Raw genomic sequence first — 14,464 nt, 5'->3', positions numbered from 1 at the left:
ACGTTGATAACACCAACGATCGTAATAACAACACCAACAAAAATTACCACAACATGAATCCCTCCTAATAAGGGGTCACGCGTGTTATCCGGATATTTGCATACCGTCATCGTCACCGCTACATCAGTTTTTCATGATTGCCAATTTCATCTAAATAACCGTCAAGCTGGCTGCCTCAAAAGTAGCTGGTGCCACCACCTGCAAGATGGTCACCCGTGGCCTTCTGCGGGTAACGTAATTAATAGTAATGATGATAATATTCTAATAGCATAAGTAACGTAAAATATCTCTTAGACTATAATACATGTAGGTTTAATTCGTCATCGTTGAAATGTCAACGTCGTTTCGTTACTCATTTAGAGAGAGAGAGAGGGAGAGGGGGGGGGGGGGGGGGGGTGAGAGAGAGAGAGAGAGGAAGAGAGAGAGAGAGAAATAAAAAGGTAAACGAGTAAAGAGGAGTTGAAAATGAGACGAGGGCTAATTCTTTTCGTACCTATAATTACGTGGATTTTTGTTAAAAAAGTGCATTTTCTAATTTGTTTTGTCGACGATTTATTCATTTAGACGGGGGACGGAGTGGGGGTGTCGAGCAGCGGTGGACATCATACGAGATTGTCATCCAGAAGTCGAGCATCGGAGGAACCCCACATCGGGAAGTATAAACTTCTGAAAACGATCGGTAAGGGTAACTTCGCCAAGGTTAAACTAGCCAAACATGTACCAACTGGGAAAGAAGTCGCCATCAAAATAATAGACAAGACGCAATTGAACCCCGGCAGCCTTCAGAAGGTCAGAAAAAGTGACTAATCGAATCGTTAACGTACCCATAGCCACGTCGACGAGGGAGGTATGTGAGAAATTTTCGATAATTCTTGTTACAGTTGTTCCGAGAAGTGAGGATAATGAAGATGTTGGATCATCCGAACATAGTGAAGCTGTTCCAAGTTATAGAAACCGAAAAGACTCTCTATCTTGTAATGGAGTATGCCAGTGGAGGAGAAGTATTCGATTACCTCGTCCTTCACGGTAGAATGAAGGAGAAAGAGGCGAGGGCAAAGTTCCGACAGATCGTATCGGCGGTTCAGTATTGTCATCAGAAAAAAATAATACACCGAGATTTGAAGGCGGAGAATTTGCTTCTAGACAGCGAGATGAATATTAAAATAGCAGATTTTGGATTTAGTAATGAATTTACACCCGGCAATAAACTAGACACTTTTTGTGGATCACCTCCTTACGCAGCCCCCGAACTCTTTCAAGGTAAAGCTCGTTTGGACGATTTCGATTTCGGTCTCGGGGATCCTATTGCACTTTGAAATTTTAATCGAATCTTCGTACGTTTCAGGGAAAAAGTACGACGGACCTGAAGTGGACGTGTGGTCACTCGGTGTAATTTTGTACACCTTGGTTTCCGGGTCTTTGCCGTTCGACGGTTCGACGTTGAGGGAACTCAGGGAACGAGTGTTGAGAGGGAAGTACAGAATCCCCTTCTACATGTCGACGGATTGCGAAAATCTATTAAAAAAATTTCTGGTGCTCAACCCCACCAAACGAGCCTCGTTAGAGGTACGTGGCGATAAGGTCCGAACGTGTTCATCGTTTGCGCGTGATTTTTTTTAAATCAGGATAATACACGGCTCGTTTTGAACGATTCGATTCAACCAATACCTCCATTCGATCTTTGATTTAACCGTTCAATCATTCGCTAAAGAATTATCAACGAACCTTGATTATCCTGTCGTCGGCAGAGCGATCAAAGTGGACTAGATTTCATTAAATTTTTATTTTATTTTTATCTTCCCATCAGAACATTATGAAAGACAAATGGATGAACATGGGGTACGAAGAGGACGAATTAAAGCCGTACTTAGAACCTGAACCCGATTACAAGGACCACAAGAGGATAGGTGAGTCTGCCAGTATGTACATAACACTTACTACCTACCGTTTTTTTATGTTTAGTTTGTGTGCGTGCTTTTGTACAGTGTTAAAGGAAACTCTGGTTGTTAAGGAATTGTTCGATCGATCGAGGGAAATCGACGGCTTCGCGCTCCTCCGCGGTTTTGCCTCGGAAAACCCCCGTTCGATCGAATAAGAGTCGTTGTCCATGTTGCCTCGAACCACCTTTGGTCCTCGACATTTTCTTTTTGTAAGAAAAAAAAAAATAAAATAAAAAAATACCTTCACACACGAAAAACGTCAATTTATGATTTCTTTTCGAGTGTAAAGTAATTATTTTTAAGAGAAATCGAAAAATTTTGAGGAGGTCAAACGTTGGTCGAGCTGATTAGTGAATTATTTTACCAAAAAACACCAGCGTTTGCGCCCCAAGTTTTGCTGCGATCAATTTCCATCGTATTTTTGTGTACCTCTATCGTTTTTCGTCCGCGTTGCGAACGAGGATTGAACGAAGCAAAATTTATTCAATCATCTCTAATTATCGGATATATCAGACGACGTGAGCTTCAGTTGATGGTTGGAACGACCCTATAGAATTATGTATCCAGATATCAATGCCTGGAATCGAGGATGGTATAGATTTATATTTGATAAAAATGGTTCTGCCCAACACAAACAATGTTATTTTTCTGCACAGCAATGCACCAAATGTTAAGCTTGTTTTCACCGCGAGTATACCTATACCGTGTATACCGTATTATATTAATTTTTGTCTGATATATCTGTGCATGATCTAGATTGATGTCGTCAAGTAAATTGTAAAAATATTCCGTGTGATATAATAAAATAATAGCATGTGAATTTATACCGTCCAGATAGATAGGGATAGAGATTAGGGTGCGTTGAAAAAAAATTTTTATCTTTATTTTCTTAGCATGGAGGCAGAATTTGTACCTTATAAAAAAAAGAAAATTTTTCAAATGTGGAAAAAATATTTTACTTGATATTTTGAGGTAGCCCACTCGTTTTTTGAATAAATAATTAATCAAGTGGGGAGCAGAAAAATTGAGACATATCGATTGGTTTTAGTCGTAGACCCACTTTGATTTATCGCAATCAATGCATGCGTCGAAATATTCGAATTTCTCGGTCTACGAGGGAGATCGAGCTTTGCTGGAGTCAGGTAGCTAGCAGCGTAGCGCTTTGTTGTGAGACGTTACCTTCGGGGCTGAGCAAAGGTGACACCCCACAACAAACCGCGCGCCCGTGGCTACCTGACTCCAGCGAAGCTCGATCTCCCTCGTAGACCGAGAAATTCGAATATTTCGACGCATGCATTGATTGCGACAAATCAAAGTGGGTCTACGACTAAAACCAATCGATATGTCTTAAAGAAAAATTGATCTATCTGCAAAAATGGAGATGACTCGGCCATTTTTGCAGATAGATCAATTTTTCTCCCAGATTCGGATTCCTGAGGTCACAATACGTGAGAAAAGCATATTAAACCCAATTAAAAAAATGGTTTATTTTTTTGCTGAAAATCGATTTTTTTTCTGGTTTTTCAAGAGTAATCTCACGTATAATCAGTTCAGGAATCCAAATCTGAAAGTCCCACTTGATTAATTATTCATTCAAAAAACGAGTGGGCTACTTCAGAATATCAAGTAAAAAATTTTTTTCATATTTGAAAAATTTTCTTTTTTTATAAGGTACAAATTCTGCCCCCATGCTAAGAAAATAAAAAAAAAATTCCTTTTAACCCACCCTTATAGAGATATCGATAGATGGAATAAATATAGATCATTAGAAGTTTGCGCAGGTAATCGAGTACTATCAAATTTGTCAATGACTTTTGTCTACTTGCGTCTTCCCTCACTTCGTTTATCGCTATGTACGACGGTATTCCAGAGTTCACGAGCAAATTTGCGGATATTGAATAATTTCTAGACAAGGACACATGAAAAACCGTGAAAAACTATATCTTTAATTGACTGTTGAATATTTGATGTTTTATCTTTGTTTCAAATAAGGCCACTCACGTTGAACAGGCGATGCGACGACCAATGAATTGAATTTGCATTAGTTATTTCAAACGCTGGACGTATCGATAGTAGATATGATAACAAAATGGCATTTAAAGTTTCTCGTTTGTTAGATGTGACTATGCCTCTTGTGAAATCCTGTTACAGAGGCGCTAGCTAGTATGGGATATACGCGAAGTGAAATAGAAGATTCCCTAGGACAAGCTAAGTACGATGACGTATTCGCTACGTATCTTCTTCTCGGAAGAAAAACTACAGATGTAAGTTCAGCATGTTGCGATAAACAACAGGTTAAAATAAAACAGAAAAAAATCAAATATACGAAATCACAGATTGATCTTCAGTAGGCAGAGATTCGCTCACTATCAACACTGTGTCGGTCGTTAACTAAATTTTTTTCGATAGCCTGAAAGTGACGGTTCCCGATCAGGTAGTTCACTTTCTTTGCGAAACATTCCACCCCAAGTTGGATCTGGCGGTGGTGGAGGTGGTGGAACTGGAACCGGGGGAGCCGTCCAAAGCCCCTCACATAGAGGTGTTCACCGCAGTATTTCAGCTAGCAACCCAAAACCCAGTAGACGAGCATCTTCTGGAGGTGAAACGCTCCGTATGTATTGTAAAAATAAATAGTCGAGAAACTAGAAGACACGTTCTCGTTGGTTAATATGATAGAATTCCCTTGAGATTCTCTTGAACGACTAGCCTGACCTAACTTGTACTTTCAGGATGTGCTCCTAGTCCGGGGAATACGACGAATCACAATCATGCAACGACTGGTACCGGTGCTGGGGCACTAGCTGGAAGTGGAGGGAGTAACTTTAAACGTCAAAATACCGTTGATTCGGCAACGATAAAAGAAAACAGTGCACGGGCGTCGACGGGAAGACCGTCCGCCCCAAAAAATAGTCCAGGACAATTAGACACGAGTGAGTTTCAATTTGCTTTTCGCTGCGACTGGCTCGATATCTTTGATTTCTCTATATCTTCTTACGTTCATCTATCGACGACTCGGGATCTCCCGATAAACGTGTGACAATGACAAGGCTTTTGTTTACAATTGTTACAATTACAACTTGGAATCGAATCGATCGGTATTGACGAATTTCATTTGTACAGATATGCCTGGAAGTTAGAATAGGCCAGAGTGACTAGAATTTAGTTACCAGTCCTCGTTTTATAGTCTTGGTTTTGAATCCATCCGTTGCACATGTTGTGTGAAAGCATGACCCCAATGAGCATTAAAATCTTGTGATTTATCCATTTATCAAAGGCCCAAAGAGAATAGATGCTTGCAATCTACTCTCGCACTACTTTGAAACCGACTTTCATGGAGACTTGAATTAGATTTTTTACTTTGGCTTCGCCTTTGTCGGATGACAAAAATCGGATGAAAAAACAAACATCGACGATGCTGCAAATTATTGAATTATCAATTTTACTTTTTGCCTCTTAAGCTTTGTGTCAGCCAATGGTTCGTGATGGATACGTTTTTAATTTATTGCTATGTTCTCGCTGTGCTTTCCTGATTCGGTTTTTTCATCTCTTCTTTTCTTCCAATAAGAAGTTACTATAAAAATCATTCTTACAGCGTTTTTCTTTTTCTTTCACCGTTGCTTATTAATACATACATCAGAATACGCTTCTCATCGTATTCTATTATAACAGTAACTCGAGTAGTGTTATAATAATTAATTCTTTCAATCTACGACGAGAATTTTTCAATTTCATTCGTTTATAAAATATTTTTCGTTCATTTATTTGTACATACTCATGTTCAGAGTCTTTGGTGAGTGGGGTGGTATTTATGTTGTTTTTTATTTCTCAAAGTCATTAATTCATTCACATCCAGTTTCCATTGGTTAAATGGTACCATTACTATCAACTACTCACCACTGCATATTACCTATTTAAGTTATGTTATGCTGCTTTTGTTTTGTGTTGGACCGTATCTAATTGGGCTTGCAGTGACAATGTTCATTATAGGTGTGGGGACGAGTCCCGGTGGTAAGTCGAGGGTTGGAAAGAGCAACACGATGAACTCTGGCGTGGGAAGTGGAAGACCTGTCACGTCGCCTGCTCCAGGTTCAGTCGGTAGACGGAGCACCATCTCCTACGATCAAGCAAAAACCTCGTCGTCGTCGACGGAAAGAACGAACGACGTACAAAGGTACGACAAATCTACTTATGAATGCGTTCGAATAATATTCGGAATATTTGAAACGAGGAGGAGATGCGATATGCCAATAACGTGCTCTTAAAGATAAGATTAACATTTTTTGGTTTACTAACAGATTTAGTTCACGAAGAAAATTCATTTTATTATCTTCACATGTAGTACAGACCAGTTGGAGGCAAGCACCCCACGAAATTGCCAAATATTGAAACGAAAATATGTATTTGTCACGGGGTATTATTGTTTGTTGCATTGCTCTAGCATGTTGGCTGCTGCCTGACCATCATTCGTTTATATCTACTTACTTAGCTGCTGGTTTCAGGATAACGAGAACAAAAAACAACAACCCAGAAAAAAAAAACCCAATTTCAAATTCTATTGTGTTTGAATCTATTGTGCCTAATTTGATCGAAACAATCGAGCACCTAAGTAAAGTAGTTACAGCATATCACGAACATCGTCATTACTCATCTCATCATTTCAGTTTCACGCGTTACGTACACTGGAAGATTTCCATAGAAATGAAAATTCGAGATATATGATAAGCTCAATCGGACGATTTGTACGAAGCTGGTGAAGGTTATTTCGTATTTTCTGATATCTGTCTCATTTCAACATCTATAAGCTGGTAATAACTAGGTTTGCATAGAATTTTAATTAGTTCAGGCATTGGGATTCTTTGAAAATATTAGAGTACGTTGGGAAGAAGAAACCATAGAAAACTTGACGTGTGTCTGATAAAAAATAAATCTGTCTGAATTTATTCTTTGAAGTAGAACGGGGTGGTGTTGATTGAAAAAATTGTTTGTGCAAGTTAGAAAGACATAAGAATGATAACGGATCATGAAATTAGGAATTTCGGGCGTCTTTTTCATTGGTTTTTGCGCAGCCTCGGCGAGGGCACTAGGCCGGCAAGGGGTCACACCAAATCTGCAAGCATCAGTGCAGGCCACCGGTCTTCGGGTACTGCACAGCCCGGCGACAACTCGCTGCTGGATTCGCAGCCTCGCAACGCCCACAACTCGTTACTCGCTACTGCTGACCCTCTTAGGCAGAGGTATAAATACGACAGGGCGAACAATACGCAAATACAATTCAATTTAAAAAACGACATGCAACCACCACGCATTAATACCTCACGCTCACCGGGTGGGGTACTACCCAATTTTCATGTCAAATCATTGCCCGCATTTTCTCTGTCGACCCTGTGGGATGGTAAAAATCATCACGGAAATCAGTCATCTAAGGGCTGTCACCAAATTCATAGTGGAAGTAGCTCCGCCCCTACCCGGTGTGTCGTTTGTTGTACTCCAATTTACTTTCGTTGTTCTCAATTTTATATGTATCATCGTTTTGGGTTCTTCTATTATTGGTTGTAGTGCAGGCGTTGAATTATTTTTGTACACCTATGGGCCACTAACTCTCTTCGGATACCTGAGTACCTCTTGCAGATGTATTGTGCTATTTCGCTATACTCGGATGTCGTTATCCAGGATTTCTAGGATGGTTGATGGTCGAATTGAATTATCCTTCTCACATTTTGTTGCTCATTATTATAATACGCATTATGTTATAACAATTCTGCATGGCACTAGTGATCCACACTTGGCTTCACTCGGTTATCATATGATGATCTTACGAGAACTTTGGTAGCTATCAGCATTGCTTTCGGTTCAACGTCATCCTCATTCATTTTTTCTCATATCTCATGCTCATCATTTGTGTAGAAAACTGAAATACGTTTTGCATGATATTTTCTGCACTTATCACATCAACTATCGACTCGAAGTGACCCAATGCCCCTTGGATTACATAAAAAAATTATTTACAAAAAACATATATTTAGGTAGATGGTAGTAAAACACCTATGCGTTTTCTACTTGCTGGAAATTATTCGATTTGGCATCTTTTTTTTTATAACGCACAAAAAATCGACAAGCTCTGCAATACTAGAAACTAAGGGGTCAACTAATCCTAGTTCGAGGGGGAATAATTTGAAAATTTCAATCAAAGCTCATGATGATTTTCATCATACATATTTTACAAGGTAATCTCTCAACGTGTCCGACACATGGAGAATATTTTTTTACACGTGAAAAATGGGTGTCTAATAAATTCACCTCAACCATTGCTTGGTACAATGAAATTTATCCACAGCGTGACACATTGCGAGGTTCCCTCGTAAGTAGGTAACTTACCTAGCTGACCTACCTACTTCCTGTCCACCTTTCCACTTGTACTAAATTTGCGAAGATTTTCATCCTTGGCACTATTTTATCTGTTTGCACAAAGGTATCGGAAACGTGCGTACAAAATAATGATATTTTCAAATTATTGTTACCACAGCCTGGGCGTATCTCCAAGTACCAGACTCGCACCTGCTGCTCCGTTCCCAAGGAATGTCCCCAGTCGCAGCACCTTCCACTCTGGGCAAAACAGGGCTCAGAGGAATCACACTCAGGTTCGTAATTGGCAAAATTGGACAATTGAGACTGTGGCAGAATAAAGAAAAATCCTGACAAAAATCCATACATATGTATACCGCATGTACATGTTGGGGGAACTCCCAATATCCTAGCGCTAATTCAATGCCCCGTCCTGAAATTTTATTCTTCCTTCTGTCACAGTCTCGGTTGATAAAAAAATTATTACAAGCAAACTGAGCGGTCGGCAATTTACAGGGGCATACGCTTACTCAGGACACGAATGCGATCAGTCCGTTGGCTAGGCCGTCCTTCTTCTCGAAATTGTCCTCTAGGTTCTCGAAACGGTAAGTCAAACAATCCGTTACTAAGTTTTATGCTATGTCGTACCTTATCTATTTACGTTTTGCAGCATGCAACAACATGTGCTGCCCGATAAAGATAATGAATAAACGTAGAGAAAACAAAGTAATAGAGCACATATTAACGTTGAAAGTTTTCCTCGCTCTGTTCCGAAATGTATATTTGGTTTATTGTTTTCTATATTCATTCATATATGTATTGTATATCCATGCATTGGATGAATTTTGATACAAGGGGCATACGTGTTGCATGCGTAAAATTGTATCATTAGCGAATTAGAGATGACATTCCTTGTGGCTGGACTGGTTAATTGTCCAAGTAACGAGGAGACGAATCTATAATACCCGTAATCTTTGCATGCCAGATATGATATTCCTGTTTTAGGGATGCACAATGACTATTTAATTCTGGCAGTCACGTATATATGAAGATTGTGTCTAAACGACCAAATCCTATTTGCGATTAAAAAATATATATATATATATATATATTTATATATACATGATAAACTCAAACGAAAAATTGACTAATACATTTGTTATGCGATAATCGTTTCAATCGGAATGAGCCAGCAGCGACCATTATAAGTGATAAGTGAAAGCTACAAAACATGATAGCTCGTTGATTTAATCTCTACAGTTTTACTTTCTACTTCTTTGCTTTCCAAAGACTGTTGTTTCCCTCCTATACACTCATTAGTGTACATAACTTAAACTTGTCGTACGGTTATGTACTTATAGATTATTCACTCACGTCCCCATGCTTTCTTATTTCTCTCTCTGTCCACTTTGGAGAAATTATTCTATCGTGATCAGATATTGCATTAAAAAAAAAGAAAGAAAAAGAAAAACTGATCTCGAAAATTTAATTTGAATACAAATTTAGAATTGCGAAAAGCTCATCTGAATGATATATTATTAGGGGGAAATAGGGGTTGTGGATTGACTTATGAATGGCATGGGTTATATTTTTTTTCTCTTTTTTACCTTTCCCATTATTGTTTGGATCTTATAGGATTTTTGACTTACTGACTTATAGGATCATTATTTTCTCACCGTTATCTGCAAATGGATAAATATCATAGTCGTGTCTCCCAGAAACTGTTCAGTTGACATTTATTCCATTTATTGTTTGGAAAGGAAAAAAAAATACTCGCCACAATTAGTATATTTTATCGAAGAGAAAAGAAACCGATGATAATTGGATAGAATAAATGAAAAAAAAAAAGTAAAAGAGAGAGAGATAAAGAGAGATTATCAGACGAGTGTATAACAAACACTGCTTGGCAGAGGTTTTAGGCCACCTCGCATACTCATTGTGCATCCCTTTCATGGTTGATGAAAAGCGAGGCGTAATTTATAAATTTTTGCTGTTTGGTATGAGACCTAGCCGTTGTTGCATAATGAAATGAATTGAACCGTTCACAATGAAAATGGATATGAGAATGCAATGAAGAATGTCATGAAAAAGATAAAGAATAACAAAGTGGTGGTGAGACGATAGCGTAGGTATTAAATAGCTAAGGCATATAGTGAGATATTGACGAGTTTGTTAGGACGGTAGTTTTGTTAAGATGCCACAGAATAACGTGAGAAAGGGGCAAAGAGTTAGAAAGAGGACGAAAAAAGGCAGAGGGGCAGAGAGAGAGAAGCAGAGAAAAAGAAAGAGGGGCAGAGAGAGAGAGAGGGGGCGAAGGGTGGGCAGAACGAGAGGGAGGTAAAAATTTAAACAAACTATCATTGAATCGCTTACTCAGAATTTAGGCAGGCTTACGCATTTCTGGTGCCGGCTTTCACGATATGGTCGCTGTTCTCATTTCTTCCTATTATCGCGAACGTAATTTGTCTGTTTATAACGAGATAGTCGTCACCGTTTTAACTGAAAGCTATTTAACATACAGACCGTTTCGAAGCATAGGCATTGTTGCATCTCCTAAACTCCTCCAGTGACTGAAATCTAACACATATACCGGTAATATTGTCTGCTTCAGGACTTGAACTGATACCGAATTACTTGGCTACTTCTCTGGTGACCAAGATGAAAGAGAATGAGAAAGTGACAGAGCAAAAAACAGGATATTAATAATCCTAGAGATCACTAACTACAATGACGATTGCATTTTAAAACTGTTTGTTTTTTTCTATCATTTTTTTTTTTCATCTTGTTGTTTCTAGTTTCTTCTGAAAAACAGCTACGTTCTATTTAGAAGAGATAGTAAAGAAAGAGAAACAGAAAAAGAATTAAAAGAGGGAGGTAGAAGGAGAGACAGACAAAGGCCCAGAGAAGGGGATGAAAATAATGGGATGTGGCAATTCCGCTCACTCCTGATGCTCAAGGAATGAATTAAACGACTATACGCATCAAACGTTCTACCGCGTAGAATAAAGTAGTAAAAATTTTTAACGCGTTATTCTGTGGTGCGCGGATCTGGTAGATTGAATGATCCATCCATCTACGCCGGAAGGATATACAACGTATGATTAGATACTCTTATTTAATGAAATCAATTTTTATTACGTTACAAGCTGACGAGTGAATGTTTATATAGATTACGATGTATAATTAATAATGTATATCAATCGTATATCTGCATTTATTTCTAACATTATTGTATCGTTATAATTAGAAGATTGTGATTCGTGTTTCTGCACACAGTTAATGTCTGTAGGAATTCAGTCAGTCGGTCGTCCCTCAACCTTTTTTAAACTTAACACTCAAACCTGTGCCTTTACCATTTTGCCTGCCAACCCTCGGTGTGCTATTTTGTACGCTATTCTTTTCATGCATTTATTATCGCCCCCAAAAAATCTATGCATTTTCAAATTTCAGTTAGTCAGTTTTGCTTTCTCCATTTTATTTTTTTTTTATATAGTTTACACAGCAATAATCGTCTTCTCGATATTAATGCCAGTGGGTGATTCCAGAAATATACACAATAATTAAACAAATTAAAATATAAATCAATGCACATGTATAGTAAAACAGAGCGAATGGGGACATTGAAAGAGTGATAACTGCTACATTCGAAAAGCGATAGCAAATATCCGTACGTTGGCAGGTTTTTGTAACTAAGTAAGAGATCTTGGAAAAATTAAATTTCGCCTCGTTTCTCACGATGATGAAACGAGTGTGAGGTGCCGAGCTGAACAATATCCGCTATCGAGACTCAGTGACGACCATACAGCCTAGGCAACTAGATGAACTATTGTGGAAAAAAAACCACACAGCTACCTTGTATATACAGTTAAAAGTTTTCCATCTTTTTTTCTCTAATTTTTTTTTCTTCCCTAATATACTGCCTATCGTAGTGATACCTGTCTGATTATTAGTATTTGTTGTTTTTATTTCTGTTTATTTTAATATTATAATTATCATTATATCAATGAATAATAATATAAAGCTAAGACGATCGTCGTCGTCGTTGTCGTCGATTAATCTGCAATATTGGATAAGATATAGACATTGTTCGGTTATTATACAATTATCGAAAACAATACTCGTGTTTGAATCTTTACTCGCCAAACAACTGGTTAGCGTGTGTAGTGTGGCGTATTGAAGCTTTTCTTTTTGCTCTTCTACTTTTATTTGCAATGAATCATATACTATTTTCTATCATGAACATCAATGTTGCAAGTATCACGGTGAACATTTAAGTGCATTATCGAAAAAAAAAACAAATTGTAACATCTTCAACAAAAAAAGGAGCGCAATTTATTAGCTAGGAAATTAAATTACATCGCATAAGTAGAGAAATCAAATGTTTCATATTATGATCATTAGATATTTGTTTTCAAATTTTTTTTTCTCATCCTATTATTTGTGTTCCCTCGCTCTGGAGAGACTGCTAACTTTTAATAATTGTTATGCAATTCTACACGCATACATTCACGAATATCAACAGTTTAATAAATATACGAAATAATACAGTTATTATTATTGTTGTTAATTTTATTATTACTATTACTATTACTATTACTATTATTACTATTATTATTATTATCCTTATTATCATTGTTTTATACCTATAACGATGGCTAAGTATAGATATTAAACCAAACGAGGATTGGTTAGTTGTACATACATACATATTTCTAATATTTATATTAGGGTGTGTCTGAAGAAAGCTCTATTTTACTTGTGCTATCACAAGATGAAACTTTAGTGCGTGACCTGACCAAATGTCTACTAGTCGAATTAGAAATTCGGAGTTCTAAATATTGGGGGCTGCCAATGATAAATATTTTTATTCTTTTAAGATTTAGTTTCGAGATGTGATAATGATATTCTTTTTCGACACCCTTGTTATCGCGTTTCAAAAGTCAGTTTGAAAAAGTAATTCACTGTTGGTATATCTGAATACTCAGCTCACGAAGTTCCATTCTAACGAAGATTATTTGTGGTTTGAAGTAGCACGCGCTAAAGTTTCACTCGGTGGTGTGGAATAGAAAAAAGGTTTTTTTTTTAGACACGCGCTAATTTATATTTATTATTATTGTCTGACGGTAGAAAAATTTGTTGTTCAGCTCTCGTCGGAGCAGTATTTTCCAAGTGTAATAATAGCAATAATTTTTTTTTTTTTTACTATTATTTTTTCTTGTAGTTTCTTTCTCTCGTCTTCATTTGTGGAGTCTTCATAGAGCGTTGAGTCTGAGAGAAAAGAGGATGAAAAAAAAGAAATATAATAATAGTAGCATACATACATTAGGTTATATCCTACATAATGTATTAATTATTATCACTATCACTATTATCGTCATCCTCATTATTATTACGATTATTTTCAATGGTATTACTCTCATTAATTTTACTATTATTTACTATTACTGTTATTGTCATCGTCATCGTCATCGTCATTACTGTTATAGTTATCATCATCATTAATCATCATCACCATTATTAGTATTACCATCATTATTAATATTATTAACATCAATATTAATACTAATATTATTATTATTTTAAACACAATGACATTTTTTTTTATTATTACTATTCTTTATCCTTTATTTAATTTTATTTAATCTCCTCATGAGCATAAAAATTATGTCGTTTGGTTGAAGGATGGTAAGATTACACCTATGAATATTGAAAAGAAAAAGAAGAGAGCACAGTGTAAAATTGGAAGAGAGATATAAAAGATAAAAGATAAGTACGCGAAAATGAGGAATGTTATTTTCCCTCTCTTTGCAAATAGACGTATTTTAGGGCAGATATTCGTTTATTCTGCGCATCACAGACTTATCTGTCGTCTATTCAACGTGTGATGATTAATATTAATGTTTTTCAAAGAACCGATATATCGGTACATACATAGTAGAATTAAGTAGTTTCATAATTATTAATAAATATTTTAAAACTGTCTTGTAGATTGTGTACCAGTTTATTTTTCGCTAAAAACAAAGCAAATGAGAAAATAACTTGGAATTCCAAAACAGGACGTAAAGTATTATGACCGTTAATTTGTTTGCCATAGATTTTCTACTGTAATTTCTATACATGGTTACGTTATTTATTGCCACTATTAAGATACAGGGTATTTGGTGAAGGTGAGATGTAGTTGA

At 37.0% G+C, this 14,464-nt stretch overlaps 1 protein-coding gene across 16 annotated transcripts in view; it reads left to right on the top strand.

Moving 5' to 3' along the window:
• Positions 1-14,464, top strand: part of LOC105691095 (serine/threonine-protein kinase MARK2-like) — a 34,146-nt gene that overhangs the window by 18,555 nt on the left and 1,127 nt on the right. For 4 of the 16 annotated variants that reach the window (XM_048658318.1, XM_048658323.1, XM_020855304.2 and 1 more), the window contains 11 exons: positions 565-789; positions 882-1,260; positions 1,346-1,581; positions 1,808-1,919; positions 4,092-4,204; positions 4,350-4,551; positions 4,670-4,870; positions 5,910-6,111; positions 7,007-7,174; positions 8,464-8,578; positions 8,799-8,887. In XM_048658318.1, coding sequence (XP_048514275.1) covers positions 565-789; positions 882-1,260; positions 1,346-1,581; positions 1,808-1,919; positions 4,092-4,204; positions 4,350-4,551; positions 4,670-4,870; positions 5,910-6,111; positions 7,007-7,174; positions 8,464-8,578; positions 8,799-8,887 — 2,042 coding nt within the window. The other 12 variants (XM_048658321.1, XM_048658322.1, XM_020855314.2 and 9 more) reach the window with 12 other exon arrangements.

Source organism: Athalia rosae, chromosome 7 (genome assembly GCF_917208135.1).
Source record: "Athalia rosae chromosome 7, iyAthRosa1.1, whole genome shotgun sequence".
In the NCBI taxonomy this organism is placed as follows: Eukaryota; Metazoa; Arthropoda; class Insecta; order Hymenoptera; family Athaliidae; genus Athalia; species Athalia rosae.
This window is presented reverse-complemented; position numbering and strand designations above follow the sequence as displayed.